At 42.3% G+C, this 20,065-nt stretch overlaps 1 protein-coding gene across 3 annotated transcripts in view; it reads left to right on the forward strand.

Annotated features, from left to right (window-relative positions):
* Window positions 1-385: 385 nt before the first annotated feature.
* The window catches only part of TLL1 (tolloid like 1), a 140,647-nt gene continuing 120,967 nt past the window's right edge, over window positions 386-20,065 (forward strand). For 2 of the 3 annotated variants that reach the window (XR_012587386.1, XM_074589827.1), the window contains exon 1: window positions 386-2,677. Coding sequence is in view for 1 of the 3 variants with exons in the window: in XM_074589827.1 (XP_074445928.1) it covers window positions 2,521-2,677 (157 nt within the window). In the remaining 2 variants the exon portion in view is untranslated. The remainder of the gene's footprint in view (window positions 2,678-20,065) is intronic. The other variant, XM_074589828.1, reaches the window with a different exon arrangement.

A 20,065-nucleotide genomic window follows, 5' to 3' on the forward strand; every position in this document is an offset into this window, starting at 1 on the left:
ATGCTCTGTTATTAAGCTGTTATTAGCTCTGTCTTAACTGACCTTTCCAGTTTTAACGGTCTGAACCGTTGAGAGCAGCTATCTATAGCAACACTAACCCTTCATTCGCAGGAGGGCAAGGGCGGACAGGGCGACTTCGGGCAGGCAGTATAGGTTTTGTCTTGCCTTCCCCCCCATTTTGGGGAGCAGCTCGGCCTCGATAGCGGCGATAGCGAGCTGTGCCGAATTCCGCTCCCCCCCGCCCCCCCCCGCCGATAGCAAGCTGTGCCTACCCGGAGTTTGCGTAACTGCCTTTCACCGCGCCCCCCCCACGCCCTCCCCGTTCCCCGGCGGCACCTGGGGCGGCGCGGCCGGCCCGCGCCCGCGGAGGGAAGGGGAGCGCAGGGCGTCTGCCGGGGAGGGGCTGCGCTGCGGGGCAGCGGTGAGAGGCGCGCCGCGGGCTCTGCCTGCGCTCCTGGCACAGCCGGGGGAAGGGACTATCTCCGGATTTCCACCCCTGCGACTGGGGGAAGGCGACCGGGAAGTGCTGCGGGGAGAGCGAGCCTGTGCGGGCTCGGACGCGAGAGAAAGACGCAGCCACTTCTTGGCGGCAGCCCTTTCAAAAGTCCGTGTTAAATGTGACACCCCGGCGAAATGGGAGCAGGAGAAACTCCCCGCTACCCACCCCTCGCTCCCCCCACCGCCCTTTTCCATGGAAACTCGTAAAAGGAGGAGGAGTAGAGTTTGCTACGGAAAAGTCTCACCTTGGTCTGAAACAGTTTCAGGCGTTTCTGCAGGATCGGAGCTGCCCGTCTCGGGGGAGGGGAGGAGGCAGGCGGGGAGGGAGGGAGATCTTTAGCTACCTATATATACATAGGGGGCTTTTTTATTTATTTATTTTCCGCTTGATCTTATTTTATTCCAGCAGCACGGATCTCCACCCCTCCCCCCCCACCCCCCCCGCTCCAGGTTGATCGCCTGAAATGAGGCTTTGCGCGCTGATCCCTTCTCGGGCTTTAAAACAAAACCCGGCCCCGCGCAGGCGGCAGCGGCTCCGGGCGCCGCGGCGCTGAATTCCGCGGCGGAGCCAGGACACCGCGGAGCGGAGCGGGGCGGCGGCTTCCGCGGAAACTTCGCTTGGAAAATAAACCTCCACCGCTTTGCTGGAGATCCACGTGAGAACAGGAGAGCCCGACTGCAAGATCTCGGCGCTGCTGTTGCCCGCTGCAATTTTACTTTTTGTTTGCCTTGATTATTTTTTTTTCCTGTTTGTTTGTTTGTTCTTACTTTCATTTTGGAACCGGTTCCCAGCTGCTCGGCTGAACTTCTGGAGACCAATGGACCTTTTATATTGCCTTCCTCTGTTTTAAACAAACTATGGACGCTTAAACTTTTCTCTTTCCCCCTCCCCCTCGCTCCTTAACCCCCACCCGTCAGCTCATGGGGCTAACACTGCAAAGCAGCCGCAGCAGAGGGAGAAATACACAGCCACTGATTTATTTTCCCGTCTCTTAAATTGCAGTTAATTCCTCTCGTCGTCCTCGTCATCACCCATTTTCTCGAGCTTTTTTGGCTGCCGGGTGTCGATCTGTGCGTTGTTTTATCTGATCTCGATTCTTTTGTTGTTGTTTAAATGCCATGCACTGCTTATCTAGAGAGAAAGCTATATGGAGATAGAGGCATATAGTGAATGCGCGCGTGTTTCCATAAGACTATCAAGGGAACAGATCAGAAGCAGCCCGGATCCTGACCCTGACTGTATGAATAAGTAAGCAGGATGCTGACGACTGTGTGTTAGTTGCCTGTAAGGTTTTCGTAAGTTAAAGGGGGACGGAGGAGGGGGGGTGGGGGGGGACAGACCAGAGACAGGGCTTAGAGTAAGTGTTAGTGCGGAGAGGGGGAAGCTCTGACACTTTGCTCCCTCCAGCGTAGCTGCTGCTTCCCATCACCAGGGCTCCGCGGTTTGCTCTAGTGCACCCCACCCCCCCGCTCCCTTTTCTTTCCTTCCTTCTGTCTTTCTTTCTCTTTCCCCCTCTGTCCGTGGTAGTTTGCTGATGTGCAGCCCGGATCCATCTTCTGGCAGCAGCAGCAGCAGCGGGACCGGGCGCGGAGCGGGACGCGGGCGGCAGCAGCCGCCGCCTCCTCCTCCTCCTCCTCCGCGGGAAGTTTGTCTGGGGTTTGACAGAGGCGAGGGGACGCCCTGACAGACAGGATCTCCCGGCCTGAGTCCACCCCCTGCGCCCACCCACACACCCAAGGAGTTCTCCCCGGCGAGGTGGCGGGCTGGGGGCAGGAGGGGCAGCGGCGCTCATGCTCCTCGCTGTGTGTTGCACCCGTCTGAGTGGGGCTACCTAGGGACCACCGTCTCTCGGAGGAGCCTCCAGGTGGAGAAGGGGAAAAAAACCTAACAACCCCAACCCAAATTCCCCAAACCCTGTGGTTCCTCCATCCCTTACCCTCCTTTCCCAAGCCGGCGTGGACAGCTGAGCCGGCTGCCTAATTCATCTGCACCCTGCCCACCACCTCTCTGCCCGAGGGAGGATGAAAATGCTCTGCTGGAGGATGGCACTGTGGCTGGCCGGGTGGACTGTCTGTGGGAAGCCTTCCTCCTGCGCTGGCCTCGATTATGACTACACTTACGATTTCACCGAAGAGGATAAAGCTGAGGCGATAGATTATAAGGACCCTTGCAAAGCCGGTAAGTGACTTCCACGTCTAATACAGCTCCCCACCCCCTCCCCAGATGGTGACTTTGTCTCGGCTTTATCTGCGGCGGTGCGTGTGAGGGGGGAGTCCCGGGCTCACCTGCTCCCTCCCGGGGCAGCGGCGACAAAGCGGAGCCGGAGCTTCCCCTCACCTGAGGAAGGTTCCCGGGACCTGCTTTTCTGGGACTTCCCACTTCCCCAGCGCCTTGGGCTGAGGTGGGAACCGGGGCGCGGCTGCGGGCAGGGCTGGACCGGCCGCCTCCGCTCCGCGTCCCCCGGCGGTGCCGTGCCGGAGGGCTCCGCGGCCGGCGTGACGCCGCCGGGGACGTGGAAGTTGCAGAGGGCGTTTCGGCGGGGCTCAAAGGTTCCGAGGTGGGACCGTGCCCGCAGCACTAGCCGGCAGCGCGGAGGAGCCGGGCCGGGCCTCGCAGGCGGCGCCGGGGGGTGGCGGCGGCGGCGGCTCCTCCCGGGGCCCTGTCCGCCCCCGCGGCGGGAGCGGGGGCCGCCTCCCGCCGGCTCCCTCACGCCTTCCTCCATCGCAACCTGTCGCCCCCGCTCCTCGGGGCGGGCCCTCGGCGCCGGGTGCCGGATGAATATGCATATGATAAAGTGCACGGCCCGAGCGGGAGAGGAGGCTGGAGGGGGGCGCAGGGGAGGGCAAGGCGCGGGGGGTCACCAGCTGCGGGGCTTTCAGCCGTGCGGGTCCACGCGTGTGTATCTTAGAAGCCCACTAGTACCTGGGGCGGTTTGGTTTTCTGCAGGGTGTGCTGTGGGGCCGCTGCCGTGCCCCCTGCTCGCTCCGTGCCTGACCGACCCCTTTCTTAACTCTGTAGGAGGAGTTGAGTTACAGCCTCTTCCCACCTTGCAGAGCAACGGAGTACTCCTAGAACGTTTATCTTGCCGATTTAGGACTTCAGCTCCCGTAATACTAACTGTTCGTGCATTAAAGTTATCAGCAACCTTCTTGCTGACCTCAGGACCCGGTTTCACTAGTATTTCAGTGGAGAAGTGTATCTCGATGATGCCTTTTTTTCCCCTCAAATGTGTTACGAACAACAGTGGTGGTCCATTCTCAACAGCTCTATTGTTAAATAAGTGCTCAAATTTTCCAGCAGCCTCCTTTGCATTAATTAGTTATTTTATATTCTGAAAACTAGTTCAGCCAAAGGTTGTGTTCACTATGTCTGCGTGGTTTTGTTTAATTTATTGAGGAGAATGTGGTGAACATATATGCCAAATATGCAGACGCTGTGTTTTTCTAATCACAAAAATATTTTGTTCCTAAGTGTGAATTGTTAGGTCTTACTTACTTATGGCTGAGGAACACTCAAGTTCAAAAAGAGCAGAAGCAACTGCAAACAAAATGTTATTTTTTCCCAATTAGCGCTCACAAATATGCACAAGTGAGTGGTCATAGTTAACTTGAACTCTTTTCTTCTGGTCTGTCATTGTTTAGGAAGATTCATATGAATAATAAGAATTGTGTATTTACTCAGCTTGCTGTGAGCTTTTTTTTTTAGTACTTGTTTCATAGCAAGAGTAATTAAAATTATAATTCATGAGAGTAAGTGTTTAAGGTTATGCATGAGATAAAGACAACAGTAAGAGACAGTGCAATATGGTCAGCGTTGACACTTCTCTGCCATCATTTGTTTGAATGAAGAAACGTGCTTGGAAAGTTTGGCCCGTTTAAATATTTTATGGAAGTTTTTGCTGCTGCGTCTTCACGAGGTGCTTAGCTACTACTGTGATGAGAGACAGGTAGATGTCTGAGATGAAGAGTTAGTTGTGTGTAGTTACTGTTAGTCTTAAAAGCAATCACTTTGAGGTTTTCTATTCAGTAAATAACCCAGTCATTATTTTCTTTTAGTGTATAGTAGTTCTTCAGAAATGATAACGTATGTCAGAAATGAAAATGCTGCACACGGGGTTTGAACCATGTTCCAGTTGTTTATAACAAAAATTAGAGAGTTCTCTATATATAAATTAAACTGATCCTTCAACAGTATTTCCCAAATACTTTTCCTGCTAAACTTTCCTTAAAGACTACATTAGTCTTAGCCTGTGAAGTACTGATACCTGATCAAAGGTGATGGGGATAGCGGGTGCTCAGCCTCTTTTAGCAGCATAAGCCAAATGTGTGTTCTTGCTAGATCTGTCTTACCGTCTGGGGTGGGTTTTGGACTCCCGTGAGTAATTTTACTGATATCTGCCATTAGGATGGCTTCTTCCACAGTGAGGCCCTAAAGAAGGACAAAGCCAGGCCTCACACTCAGGGGTGTGAGTTGTTTGTGTGGTCAAATTTGTGTGGTTCTCTATGCGTGAGATAACAGGATAAAACAAGATAATCCTTGCTGAGATTGTGTTCAGTGTATGCAAACTTTGTACCTTAGATATAATTAACGCCTGCTTTTACTGCATGTTAAGGGCCCACAACTGAGGCTGTAAAAGTGCTCTTTTTTTTAACTGTTCAGGCTGGTAACAGTTAGGTCCCAGATATTGTGAATTTCTGCAACTTGACCAAATGGGGGAATACCCAAAGTCAGTTTAGTGTTTTATCTACTGACATACTTGAGAAGCTCGAGTGAGTTCATACAGGTTTTATGGACCTGTTAGAATAATATGACCTACCATAATTTCTAAGCAAATAAAATGCTTTGAAACCAGCCACGACTAAGATCCCCCAAAGAGGCCTTCTTTTGGTAGGTCCCTTTTTCCCTGTTTTTCCATTTTGTGGAAGAGCTGGAGAAATTTACCAGAAAAAGAATGAAACAGCCTCTGGGACATTATTTATAGGTATTCTGTGGGATTATTTATGGATATTCTGTGTGTATTTTAAAATTCTCATAAGGAAGAGGTCATTTTAGCGAGTGTGCTGAGAATCACCCTGTTGCTTGAACTCAAAATTCCCAGAAGTATTGTAGCGCAGGATGCTATAGAGGTGGAGGAGTAAATTTTCTGTCAAACTTTCCAGTTTTGTGAAAAATCGACAGATAACAGGAATCTGACAGATGCACAGTAGGGTTAGGAGTTGTTTCTGGAACTGATGTTTCCAACTGCATCTAAACCAGCAGCTGTTTTATGCAACAACCCCAAAGTTCAGTCTTGGCAGTGAAGCCAGCACCTTGGAAGCCCTGGAGCAAGGGCTCCAGGGAAGAGAAGAGTCTGAGGAAATGTTGTGACGGTGTTGAGGAGACGAGTGGTGGTAAGGAAGCTATTGACATTGTGCAGATGAACTTGATGAGCTGTGTGGTTTCCTGTGTGTTTGTCTGCAGACCTTTAACCTGCGTATGAATTTTGGGTCATGCTACTTCTCCTTATAACAAGTATCCTGGTGCGCTGTAACAGCGGGATGTGATGTAACACAGTTTCTGTGCTTCTGATGTCTCAGATACTTCCTCGTGTCTCTCTGCAGGATAATACCCTCAGTGTTTACCATTGTGAAGTTCAAGGCATTCTTAGTTCATCTTCAAGATCTAATTTGCCAGAAAGTGTGACACTGGGAATGCCATACTCATCGCAATGTCAGGCTTTAAAGAATCTAAGAGCATAGATCAGCTTTTCTATAAATAAGGTATTACTCCAAAAAATAAAATGCCTAGTTAGATTCAAATGGACACTGTCAAGCTTTTCAGATGGCAGCATGCATCTACATTTATCTGTGGATTCCCAAAGTGCTCTGTTTATTTTTTTTTTCCATTCTTTCCACAGTTTATAATGTATTGAGGACACCTGTTGAGGAACACACAGAGAATTTCCCATTCTGTAATACTTGTTTGTAGTCTGTACTTAGTTGATATTAAAGGTTTTTTGAAAGCTTTGTTTTTTTTCATTGAAACAAACAAAAACCAAAAAGAGAGGGAGAGAGATACTCTGGTGTGATCTTCCAATTTGAATACTAGAAACTATGGAAGATTAAGAAAAAAGTCTTAGTTTTGTTTTGCATATCCATATCACTGAGGACTGTTGTGGGCCGTGGTCTTCTCTGCACCAGAAATTCTGTCTTGCACTGGGGAAACTTTTGCCAAGGAAATCTTCACCGAAACTTTTACTTTCTCACAATAGTTCATTTGGATGAATTTTTTTTATTTATTTATTTTTAACACAAAACAATTGGGATTTTTTTTTTCTCTCAAGTTGTTCATGAATTGGTTGCCTTGGAACAAGGATTATTTTTTTTTTCCCCAGTAAAGCTAGATACAAATAAAGCTAGATTCAAAGGAATAATAATAAAGATTAACAATTAGATTTACAGCTTCATAACTTGGAAGTTGTTTAGCTTGCTGTTGTTTGACTAAGAACAAATTCTGTATGTATGCCTGTCTGCTTGAGAATAAGGGAACAGTAAGAAAGATCCTTCTCATTGCGTCCAATTCTCACTCCTGTGAGAATCTCAGGAACTCATTTGGTTTCTTTACACTTTTATAAATATTAATAAAAAAAAGTTTGGATTGTACATAACAGGGATATTATTATTTCCCACCTCGCTCAGGTGTGAAACCTAGTTATGTATTTTATTTGTAAAGTATCTGACCGTGGAAAGTTTATGGTAAATGCTAAGTATAATTAGGATACGGTGTCTGTAACTGCAATCTAAGTTTTGTTTATTGGTGTTGTAGCAGCTGCTTTCTATACTGCTAGGTTGTTTGGGGTTTTTTTTAGCTTGTATTTTGTATTCTGGGACATTTGTTTTTCAGCCGTAGGCATGCTAATTGTGCAGTCTGATAACATGAAATTTCTTAAAACCTCTGACAACACATTTTAAATCTGTTGCATGATTTAGGTTGTTGAAATCTTTGATCTTTATATTTCAGTCACGCAGTAAATTCTAAAAGATATATTGTGCAGTTTGTACTAATATAGAGGTTGTACTGCTAATATCACTTGCTAGATTGACAGAACTGTGACTATTCGTGTAGTAAACGCATAGTGTAGGCAGCTGAAACAGAAAGAAGCTTTTCTGAACAGTCGGTCCCAAATGGCCTCCATCCTGCTGTGGGTAAACTTATGCGGTAAATCAGACTACGGAAAAACTTAGTTTTTAAGTCGTATTTCTTTTTTCGAATTCTCCATCATTACTTTATCTATGATGCCCTTTAATGTGGTATCTCAACAACTTTGAAAGAAATTTTTGTGAACATAAAGTTCTTTTGTTTTCCTCAGCTTCATTGAAAAGATTAATTCAGTAGTGAAACTCTGGGAAAATTGTATTAAATGAATATATTTGACGTTCTAACTTTGTGAATATCCTTCCATACCAAAGGCTCAGTTTCGTGTCCAGACCACTTTCCATAGGGATCTGTTTCTGAATATATTTCCGGTGTGTCGAACAAGTGACCTGCAAGGAGCAGTATTACATCACTGCAAAACAAGCCTAATTGACAAATCTAATTGAGCTTGGAATCAGGTCCCCCAGGCAAGCTCGGAAACATTCACCACACCTGGATGTCTGCCTTATATCATTCTTATTGCCCCTCTGGAAAACAGGGTTGATAGGCTTATGACATAATTCCATTTCTCTCTTTTTGGAGAGAAACGGTCATGTCTGCGGTGCGTGGTATTGACAGAAGGGCTGTAAAATGGAAGAGTCAACTTCTGGTTTTCAAAGGCACAGGGGGCATTGTGGAGGAAAACAGACCTTTTTTTTTTTTTTTTTTTTTCCCCTCTTAACTGGATGCATTACAGTCCTCTAAATTTTATGTCAGTGAATAACCTAAACAAGGGGAGAAATCTCTAGTCTTTGTTTAGACGATGTGTGTTTATCCTGAAACTGTAATAGGTTTTTATGGTCTAGCTTTAGACTCAGGAAAAATGTTATGGTTGTGCAACATTCTTTTTTTTTTCTTTTTTTTTTTTTTTTAAATATCTGAAGGAAAGATAGGAATGATGATTCTAAGAGTACTCCAGAGCAAAACTAAGCTTTGGGCTTTCAAAGCTTTCAGTAGAATGGGCACCGTTTCTTAGTGTTTTTCAGACTTTTTTCAGCCTCCGTAAGATCTTTCTTATCTACTTGTCCCAGTCATTATTGAATGCAGTCCATTCCTCCCATTCCTGACCACAAACAACCTCTGTCCACCTCCTATTACGTCCCTTCAGAGCTATAGCAACTGAAAGTGTGACTAGAGAAATCTTTGGATATTTTTAGTTCTCTCAGGATGTTTTTCTTGGCTAAGGAAAAGCTAATGGCTAATCTGTTAATGTGTTTTAATGGGCATTCATTCTTCGTGTCTGCTGATCATGTACTTCTTTCCCTGTCACCTCTTTCATTGTTCATATGACAACTTTCCTTGCTCCTGGATTCCCTCCTCCACTGAATGCACTTTTTACTTGCTTTTCAGCTTTTCCCTGTGCGGCTTGACCGGTCACCTAGTCCTCTTCTCTCTGTTTGTCCCCTTGACATTCTCTTGCTTACAATTAGCGGTTATTGCCTCCAAATAGAATTTCTATCTCATCGTCAGGTTTCTGTAGGGTTTGATAGTCTCTAGTGCTTTGATAGTTCGGTAGGAAAGAAACTGGGCACCTATGCCCACAGCTGGAAATGAGGAGGAGGAGACGACTGGGTGGGCTGTGCATGACCAGTATGTTCTCGGAGGCCTTGTGCTGGAGAGCTTAGTGGGCTGCCAGTGATCTGTTAAACACTGCACGTCAAACCCTGAAATATCCAGCTCTAAATATTTATACAGAACACATACGCGAACCTTCTGTCTCTGTTGGACTCATGTACCTAAATACGAAAATCTGATGTGAAGACTGTCCTTGCTGAACAATAGAAATAAGAGTGCTCGAAGTACTTGAAGTGGAAAACTTGTATAAATAGTAATGCACCGGAACAGGTTGAGCTGGGGAGCGTGAAGGTGGAGGCTGTGCCGTGGACATATGTAGAGGGTCTGTGCGTGACCCTGAGCAGGTGTGCCACCCATGTGAGTGGTTGCTCTTGCAGAGTGCTTCGGGGACGGTTCCTCCTCATACGGGTACTCTCAGATGACTTTTATTGGGATTTTTGCCTGAGTAATGGTCTGCAAGTGCAAATTTTGAGGGACTATAAATCTGTGGGCATCAAATGTCTGAGAATATTTGAGCGCAATCAGATAGCTCTTACAGAGCAATAATGCGCCAAAATGTAGGTTTGTGGGTTTTCCCTTCAATGTTTAAAAACAGAGATTGTCAAGGCCAAAACACCAAAAAATCAATTTTGTTCTAAAATAAGTCCTAATTTTTTTCTTGAGGTGTGTGAAATACGATGCCTAAGAGGATATGCAGTGTGTATTTAACCAGCTTCTCTGCTATATATACTTTATTTAGATAAAGTCTATCAATAATTGACTAGCAATTGATTTTGAAATTTTTTTATTCCTATTGATGGTTATAAATTATATTGCAGAACAATAAGCCTGGTCAGAAGTATCCTTTTAGTCATTTAAAGCACATGAAAATTCTTAGCAACAACTTCTGTTACATGAAACACTTAAAATTGTAATTTTGCTTAAATTTTGTGTAAATTACATGTGAGTTTTAATTTTTAAAATAGTCATAAATCATGCTTTAAAAGTTGTTGCCAGCCAGCAAAACAAGTTCAGCTGTGCCAGGACTGTCACTGTCAGTCTGATGGCACATCCTATCAGGATTCAAACTTTCAGAGGTTTCTAGGTTGGTATTCTCATATGTCATTGTCAGAATACAAGATTTTTTAGTACTATAGTAAGGAATAGTAAGTATTGGAACTCTATCTCATCAGCAAATAATCAACAAAATCAGGGCACAAAAATGCAAATTAAAGTGTTTATTTTTAAAACTTATTTTCAGTGCATTTAAATCTGAATTCAGAAATTATCTGTCTTGCTGTCCAGATGAATTTCATCCCTTTTCCTGCAAACACTGAATGACAGAGATACATTGCTGCATTTGAAAGGTGTCAGTATCTCTCCAGCTACATTGTGCTCCTGGGATATTGTAAGCTGTATGGTGGAGTTCAAATATCAGCTCCTGGAAGAAGTGAGGGGCCCTGGACATCAGCTGAGAAGGATGCATCTAAAGAGCCGTGCAGATGGGTCATGTTATTCTCATGCTGGTAGCAGCAGTTAAATATATTCCTAGTAATAACTCTAATTGTTATTAAACAAAAACAAATCCATTTTATTGGTGTCTGACATCTTACTAGGTGCTAGTTAGGTACGTTCTTGCTGTCGTGGGTATTGCTTCACTCAAGACCTTCGACATTTTTCTGCTTCACCAATAAAGGAGAAAGAATTTTGAATAGGGCATAGCGATTCTAGAAAGAGTAGCCAAGAGGCAGAGCTTCTCTGTTTCCAGATGATGCACTCAGATAAGTAAAGAAATTAATTTCAGATGGTTCTTATATAATATCAAGATTTATTTAAACAGTTTACTCGCACAGCCAATTATATTTGCTTTCATGAAGAGTAGTTTTAGAACAACTCTGCGGGTGTGAGAACATGACGATGAACTGCCCAATTTCTCCATCTGCTAAAATGTCCTTATATTTATAACAAATTTGCATACATCTTCATTTTTACTTGTACTCGCTTTTTTTTCCCCCTTACTCAACGTTACTCTTACAATTGTGCTCTTACTTCAGTTTTATTTGCAGGTGGGTTAAGCTTCACTACTCGTCAACTGTTTCCAGACTTACAATTGTCTATTTCATCCCTTGTAAAGGTGTTACGTGCATATAGGCAAATTGATAAATTAGGTATTTTGTGTTCAGGAAATCCACTTAGCCCGCTTCTGAGTAAGAACGTAGAGTGTTTCCGTGCAAAACTACCAGTGTCATGATGAAGGTATGTTACCTATCTTTTTGTGATCTTCTTCATTTCAGTACCAGGATCTTTGATCTGTCCATCAGTCTGTCCTTTTGTCATCATATAAACTGCTCAGTCTTTTTTTAGCTGTGCAGCTATTCAAGACAATTGACTCAGGACTAAATTCTGGAATCCTTATTCTGTTGTTACTGATACGCTGTAATGGCATTATGTTCTGAAACTAATATAGATTAATCTTTCACGCCTGGAAAAGAAATGTTTTAAAAAAACCAAAAAAACACCCACAAACCAAGAACAGACCCTCAGACAAAAAAATAATAATCAAGCCTATAAGTAGCTAAGGAACCAGATTCATGCAGATAAGTGTTTTATTACACAAAGGTTAGATTATTGGAAAAACTAATGAAAACAGGGTAAAAACATGTTCAAGTTAGAAGATGAAAGAGAAGAGATGTGATAAACATGTACAACTTAAGAAATTATACAAGAAGATAAAAAAGAAGTTTTTTGTTTCTATTCCTATTAGTCTGTTAAATTCTGAAGTGGCAAATTCAGAACTGAGACAAGGAGATACGTGGCGTTTTTTATACAACTTTTTTTAGATTGAAGTCTGCTTAAAGGATTCCACCGAGGCAGTGTTTGCATATATGATATGACATAGATAGCAGGGGTATCTGGATATATCACTGATAATTAATAATGATAACATTTTCAAGTGGATATTATACCTAAGGCTTCAGAGTTCAAGCCAGTCTTTAGTAGCTGGAAACCAGGATGAACCCTAACATGTGGCAAGATTTATCCTTGTCTACCTACTGCAGATTCTTGTTTCTTTCTGTGAAGCAGCTGGTGGTGACTGCTGTCAGAGACAGGACCTTGGATCTGATCCAGTGTTGCAGTTCCTTTGTTCCTTAGCCCGCCCTAAATGCTATTTCAAAAACTCATGTCTTGTAGCATGCCTGAAAGATAAATGCAATTTGGCTATTTTGGGAAGTGAATGAATTTCAAGGCTCAGTATGACTGTAAATGCATTGACCAACTGTATGTGATGGAAATGAATGTATGCAAGCACACGAGAAGGAAACTGCATGTCCCTAATGTGTATAGACGCTCATTATGGGTCCAGTGGAGCACTTGTGTACATGCTTACCTTTAAACACATGTGTGCACATGCTCACCTGATTACCTAAGGAAGCGTCATTGAAGCATAGATGCCTGTAGAAGCATCTATTTAGGATCTTTAAAGTTGTGCGTACAGATCGTGTGGGTGCTTTTTTCCTTCCTCCCCTCCGTGCCCACCCCGCCCCCCCCCCCCCCCAGTGGGAAGCGCCACGTTAATCTGTGTGTTAAACCTGATCTAGAGGCTATTGAACTCAGTGGGAATGTTTCCAGTTACTTTAGAGATAATATTTATAGGTGAATAAGTAATAAAGTGCAGAGCTGACTAACTTGCTCCTGTGTACTTGGGCTATGGCTCGCTTGTATTCATGTGCTCACTTGCTTTGCAGGCACATTAATGAAGGCAGTTGGATTTTTGCCCCAGTTTCTGTAGTTGTCATCACTAACACAAGAGTATCATGAAATCTTACATTCAGTGACCTTGTGATTGCAGGTCCTTTCTTGCTGGACTGGGGTGTGAAAAAAATCCAGCAGCTTGCAAGAGCATCTGAATTTTATTTTTTATTTTTTTTTCCCCTCAAAAGAAGCCTCAGGATAAGACTGGATTTAGATTACTGCAATAATTTCTCAGCCTTTAGAGATGGGTTTCTTCTTGTCATAGCTGAATACTTTATTAATTGTTCAATCTGATGAATGGCTAAAGATGCTGACGAACACGATGGTTGCAGTTGCATATACAGTTCGTTATCTGTGTAATTTCAATAAATGTAAAGTCAAAGATAATAAGCCATTTGTTACAAAATACAGCAGGCATGTGAAACCGATGTCAATGTAGTTTGTGATGATATCACCAAAACATGTACTATTAGCTAAAGTTTGACAAGCACTGAAAGTCTCTTCAGTAATTTACAGGAACCCAAAATTAAAACATTTCCTATCCCAGGGGCTGCTAGAAGCTAAAGAGATTTTGGAAAACTAGGAGGAACAGGTGTACTAGTATCCTGATGTATTTAGTAAGTTGAATAATTAGTTAAATAGTAAAATAAAAACAGAGCAGAAAGTGTATTTTTTTTTTAAAAGCTATGTATAGTTTGGATGGGTTGCAAGAACTCCAGATTGCAATATAGACCTAAGTATCCTTATGACATAGTCTAACTCACTGCAGATCTCACATTTAACCACATAGTTTGTAACTTCTGTGTTTCACAAACTTCTGTTTTCTTTCTGGGTGTTTCTTCAGTGTGCTGAACTTTAATCATGGCCTGAGTGAGAGCAGCAGGTGATAAATGTGTCTAGATTTGACTAAGGATTTTTGTTTGAAGAAAGTCCTTTACTTGGCTTTAGTTATGTAGTTACGGAGTTTTCTGGAGTTATTTGGCAGGGGAAGGAAGGAGAAAAACCTTTGCCCATCATGAAAAGGTTCTCCTTTTACAGTTTGTAGATCTTTTGATCCCTGAATTGAAGGAGGGGTGGAGACAAGAGAGTGTAGGAGAGGGCTTTCCTTTTTTTTTTTTTTCCAGTCCTTTATCTGCGTACTTGAGGATGAAGCCCTTTCATGCATGAAGTACAGGTGAAAATACAGAAGCTGAATTAAGTGTGACTTATGGCACTGATGGATCACAGTCGGTGTGTCTGCAGAAGTGAAATTTGGGTAAAGAGAATTTATAACATAGGCCCCCTTTTGCATTATGGAAGAGAGCCAAATACAGAGGTGCATCCTTGATCAGTAACTGCATTTACGGAGATGTGCAGATCTTGAGGGGGCTAAAACTAAAAATGTTATTAGAGAGAAATTAGAGAGGCTATTTTATGGTCATCGATGTGTAGAGACAGCTAAAGTCATGATAGTTTTTTCAACTTGGGCGAAATTAATTTTTCTTGGCTATTTTTTGAGATTTTAAAAAAGTGTAAGTTCGATTTATTTCAAGTATTGTACAGCATTTATTCACGTATAATGTATTTTTGCAGTCAGTGATCTAGTAATTCTAGAAAGACTTGATTATAAATGTAAACCTTTTCTTTGCCTTTCCTAATGATGAACAAACTCAGACTAAAGAATAGCCCTAAGGAAAAAAAAATCAACAAAATTTAGCATGCATAGTAATAGTTCTAACTAGATAATCTTACATAAGAAGAAAAATAATTTGACCCTTGGTTTGTGCTCGCATATTCTGGCTTGGCTTCATTGACCTAAAATGTCCTAGGTCTTATCCGTGGAGAAATTCTCTTCTCCTTCCAACCAGCAGATGATGTATCATGGAAATCAGCAAAGATGTAGATAAGGTTTGGGATCCACTTGCACGTGCTAAAGAAACAAGTTAACATCCCCATTCTTATGTGCTAATCAGTTCTGATTCCTTTTAGTTCTGTATGGCTGTTCTGGTATGAAGATAAACCCTCTCTACAGCTGGCTGTCCACTGGAAAGGAACATGCACGAGACTTGCTCCTGCACTGAAGATGGTGCAGGGACTTCGGCCTCCCCAGAGCACTGCCGAACACGCACTGCACCTTTCCTTCCTTCCTTCCTTCCTTGCCTCTTCATAATCAGTTTTGGATTTTGTTTTGCTTCCTGCTTGTTGTCTGAAAAGTCACAGGTATGAGTGTTTAAGGTTGGATAGGTGCCTAGAGAAGTCAAAGGGAATAAACCTACATCAAAAAGGGCTGCATGGGTTATCTGCCAGGGGAAGCCAAGTAACCAGGTAAAAAGTGAGATGCAAACGAAAGGAGAATTATCACGTGCTAAGCCCTCTGCAGCTGTAGATAGGCAATTTCCAGCAGAAACTTCTGTAAGTGAATTTTGACTGCAGATCAAACCACTCTCTGTATTCAGCTACTGCTAAGGTAGTAACTTCTAATTAAAACAATGATACACCTATGAGCATTCCCAGTGGTATTTTGTTCCAGCATGTCATTCAGTTAAATATGGATGAATTGTTCTCCCACAGGTCTTTTGGTTTTGCTCTTGCACGCTGCTGTGGATTGTTCAGTGGTTCTTCCACCTTGTAAAATGCCATGGCGTGTAAAGATTGCATATCTGAAAGTTTTAAGACTTTTTCTTTCTGTAAGGTTGATGTAAGAAAATATAGTTACTTTCCTTGCAAACCTTGAATTTCATCTCTTTGGGCCATCTAAGCTACAATAACACTGTCTCGTATCCTGCTGTGGGATACAGCAGATCCCGTAGGTGGGATGCAGAAGAGCGTGCATTAATGATGTGTCATAGGCCCTGGGTTGTGTTAGGTGGGCCATGGTGTGGACTCTATAGTAGGGAACTGTGCCCAGGGCAGGAACACACAGCTGCCAATTAAGGTTTTTTTTTTTCTGTTTGTTTGTTTGTTTTTTTTCCTTTGTCATAAAGAAGTGTCTTCATTTTTTCTATCTGATTTGTTTCCTGGCACACTTATGCAGGAATACTAAATGCAGTATGTTTATGTGCTGCAACGTACAAGGCTGAATTCTTCACCCAGACTGCAGTCCCTCACAGGATCTCTTGTTACTTTTAATGAGATGAATGGCATGGTGACACTCAATGAGGTCTGAATTTGAACCAGAGGTAAAATTATATTTAGGGCCACTTTACTGAGACTTACTGGAGTTATGTTTTTTCAACAGTCCTTTACAATGGAGGCAAGATGTCACCAGGTAGTTGGGGAGTATTTAGCTTTTTGGTGTTTTGTGAGGTTACATGTAGGCATGGAGTAATCTTTTCGAGATGGTGTTACGCTAGACTAATTTTCAAGCATAAATAGCTGTTTTTAAGAAACAATTAGCTGTTGTTCATACACCATGCAGAAGCAGATAAACCATGCAATTTAACTGGGCCCTGTGAATTGGACGCAAAGGAAAACTCATTTAAAATGCTTTTGTTGTTGTTCCCCCTCTACAGTGGGAAATTATATAGAGAGATGTTGTAGCAAGGGCAAGCATAGAGGAACTGTTCTGCGCTGCGAGCCAAAGGACATCATTAGGAACACTCCTATTATCTGGAAGCCTGACTTCCTGTCTCAGTTTCCTCGTGGGTCTCAATGAATGGCAGAAGAAATGGAACACTTTCCTGCTTGGCCAAAAACTCCGCTAAATGACTCCTTTGGCTGTGTGCCACACTGTGTTTGGGAATAAATCCTGCAGCTCCCCCCTGAGTCTGGAGGGCACTTGCTGCAGTTCCGAGGGGCCAGTGGAGCGAATTTTAGAAAGTCTGTGGTAGCAAGACAAACCCAGCCTTCCTGTGAACGCTGTAATGCTTTAGGTGTCCTCTTCTACTTTTTGAGATTATTTTTTTAATGATAGAGAGCGGTAGACATGTTGACATTTGTTAATGTGAATTTAACGAGAATTAAGGGACGTTAAAGGCCTGAAGTATGTTAGGATTTTCATATTGGGTAAATTAATTTACTACAATGAAGATAGTACGGCGTGCCTTACAAAAAGTACCAAAGACACGTTCAAAATAAAAATGCTTTTACATATGCATTCAGTCCAATAACTAATTTTCCATTTTTTTTCCAAAAGTTTTACTATATGAATTAGTATACATACGAAGTTCTAAATACAGTTTTATTGTAAAGTATAAAAATAGTGTAATAAAGCTTTTTCTATGCCTCTTAAGAGAATGAAATGTGAGTTGCAGACATGCTACTAAGTGTTATATCCATATATGATGTATCTGTCCTCTTCTATGTACAGAAGAGGATTTTTTAATAATTTTTGTCTTTTTCAATCTGTCTTGGGTACATTTTTCTCTAACTTACTTATTAAACCCGGTAACATTCAGAATCCTATCTTAGCTCTGATTCAAATTAAAGCCACAGCACCAAACTTCTGGTGCAGTTGTTACTGTCAGCTTCTATACTTCCTATTTTAACTACATTTGGCATGTAAGAAACTCGCATCTGACTCAAAGGAAACTTGGTGAAATGTACACCATTTCCCTATAGCCTTTCTCTATAATAGAAGAGATACTGGGACAGTGTTTAATATTTGGCTTGTTTTGCCTTATGCATCCAGGAGGAAAAATGTTCTTGATTCCCTGGAGACAGGAAACACTCACCATAGTTAGTCCTGTGTGTGTGTCATCTTTCAAAGGGCTCGTTCTCAAGCAGCTGTCCAGCTGGAAGTTTTGCGGATAGATGGAAAAAAGTACAGAAAAGACTTTGCAGCTTGTGGTTTGGTTTTTTTTTTTTTTTTTTTTTTCCTGCTAGTTTGTCTCATAGTTTTTACTGTCTATCCCTCGTTCAGGCTTTCCGGAATTTGAATGTAAACTTAATTGGTGTGACTTCCGTGGAGTACCATCAGAGAGGGTGATGTGAACCAGCACTACTCCCCCTGAAAGAGTTTTCAGCTTTTTAGCCTGCAATCTGCTGTGCAGGCCCGATGTTGAGGTCACTGTTGCTTTGAGGGAAGCAGGACCGCTGGGTTATGCCCATCTTGTCGAGTGGTCCTTTGGTCCGTCTGCAGTCTCCTTTGTAAAGGCAGCTCAGAGCTCTCCCAGAGGAGCCCCCCTTGGCTGACAAGCAGTGCTCCCTGTGTTGATACCTGTGCCTTGTGAGACTTGGCACTAGGGGAGGCAGAGCGGATGCCATTTTCTGAGAGCTGGCTACAGGAGGAAAGTGGAGGTGGCAGTTTTTTGGTATTAAGATCCTGATTTTGAAAGCTGAAAGTCGGGAAATCTCATTTATGCCCATTGCTTCCCTGCCGCCATCTATGCCACTTTACCCTTTCTGTTACCTCCAAGCTGGAGGTAACAGAACCTTCCATAACCAATATGGAAAAGGTTCCATATTTCCTCCTGATTCAGAAGAAGAGGGAGAAGAGACTCCTGTGTCAACCTGCTCTTCTGAGGGGACAATCATAGAATCATACAATGGTGAGATGCCAACAACTATTCCTCATCCTTTGTACACACGGCACAAAATCTAAGATTTTTAACTAACATTGGAGAAATGTTGATGTGTACTGTTAACATGCCTGTATTGTCAGTGTCCACGGTTAAGAATTTCTCGTTATTTAAAAAATATGTCCTATAGTCCCACATAATAAATGGAAAAAAAAAATAATGCAACTTTTTGGGCTCCAAGGGGAGGGAACACTAAATGTTACAGAGGGCAGTGTGATTGTATGTTTACATGTAATACGACTGTATGTATATGGTTTTTAAAAGTATTTGTGAGAATGAGGTACGCAGTAACTGAATTTTAAGGATACTTGTATAACTGGATAGTAGATTTGATCACTAATTCAACATAACAGATTCAGTTCAGTTCAATTTTCATATATGTTGTAATCAATCACAACAAAATAATATTAAAAGCTAGTATATGACTTAGTTAAAATTGCTGCTCAGAGAAGAATAATAAAAATATGCTTTTGGTAATAGACACGGAAATATATTTATGCCAAGTATAAAACAACTGATTAGACAGCACACAAAATTTTGCCTTAAAGTATATACAGTACAAGTGTATGAAGTCAAAGTACCTATGTTATTCATGCTTTGCTTCTTGCAGAAGCAAAACTAGCCATTAGAGGAAGAGCCAAAATCAGCTTCATTTTAAGGCTTTGCAGTTTCTGCTGTCTTCAGTCAAAATCTGCCCCTAGTTTTCCCCAAAGGGCTAGGTTTGGTTAACAAGCATAATACATTGTTAGTGGTTCTAATAATTTTTTTGTGTAGTTAATTTTTATCTTAAATGGTAACTGATAGAGAATTGTAAGCTTGGTAATGTTTTCTCGTAGCAAGGACTATTTTGCTTCCATGTTGTAGGGTTCTTCCTCCCCCGTAGTTTTATTTTTATGTAAGAGAGGCTATTCTCACCACTTGTGATCTAAATGAATCCCTGCAGTTAGATGTAGATGTTCTTTCTGGAAGAAAAATGCAAGCTAACAAATTCTGCTATTGCATGAAGTAGGGCAAAATTGTCTCAGCTATTTACATTATTTTCATCCTGACTTTGGAAGCAAGGATTTGGGTCCATTATTGGATGTTTAGTGTTCAGCCAGGTATGCAGTCTCTGGCCTGTTATGTTTTCCTAATGTTGCACATCATATTATTTAGCTGTTTAATATCTGTATTCAATGTGTTGTATTTATCTTATGATATTATAGCACATCTGTAGTTTACCTTAGAGGGTTTTGCTTTCCTGAGTTTGTGGTTCTTTTCAGAGAAGTTGCTAATTCTCTGTGAAATAGAGTATCTTGGTGTCAGTTTTCTTACATTCATGTAGGAAGAAATAGGTATTTTAGTAGACACACAGTACTGCAAGTTTGTGTGAGGGAGTTGTGCAATTGTATGTAGGCTGGTTATGGATTGATTGGGTTTGATTTTTTGGAATGTAGCTAGTAATAAACTGATATTTATTGATGCATTCAGTGAAACATCTGTCAGGAAAGTTTGTCAGGACTTCACAAGCTTGTAGAAGTGTAATTGAGATAAAAATATTCCTAAGGAGGACTGCCTGAGGGAGACTGTTGAAGTATGCCCTGACTGG

This window comes from Larus michahellis, chromosome 5 (assembly GCF_964199755.1).
Source record: "Larus michahellis chromosome 5, bLarMic1.1, whole genome shotgun sequence".
Classification (NCBI taxonomy): Eukaryota; Metazoa; Chordata; class Aves; order Charadriiformes; family Laridae; genus Larus; species Larus michahellis.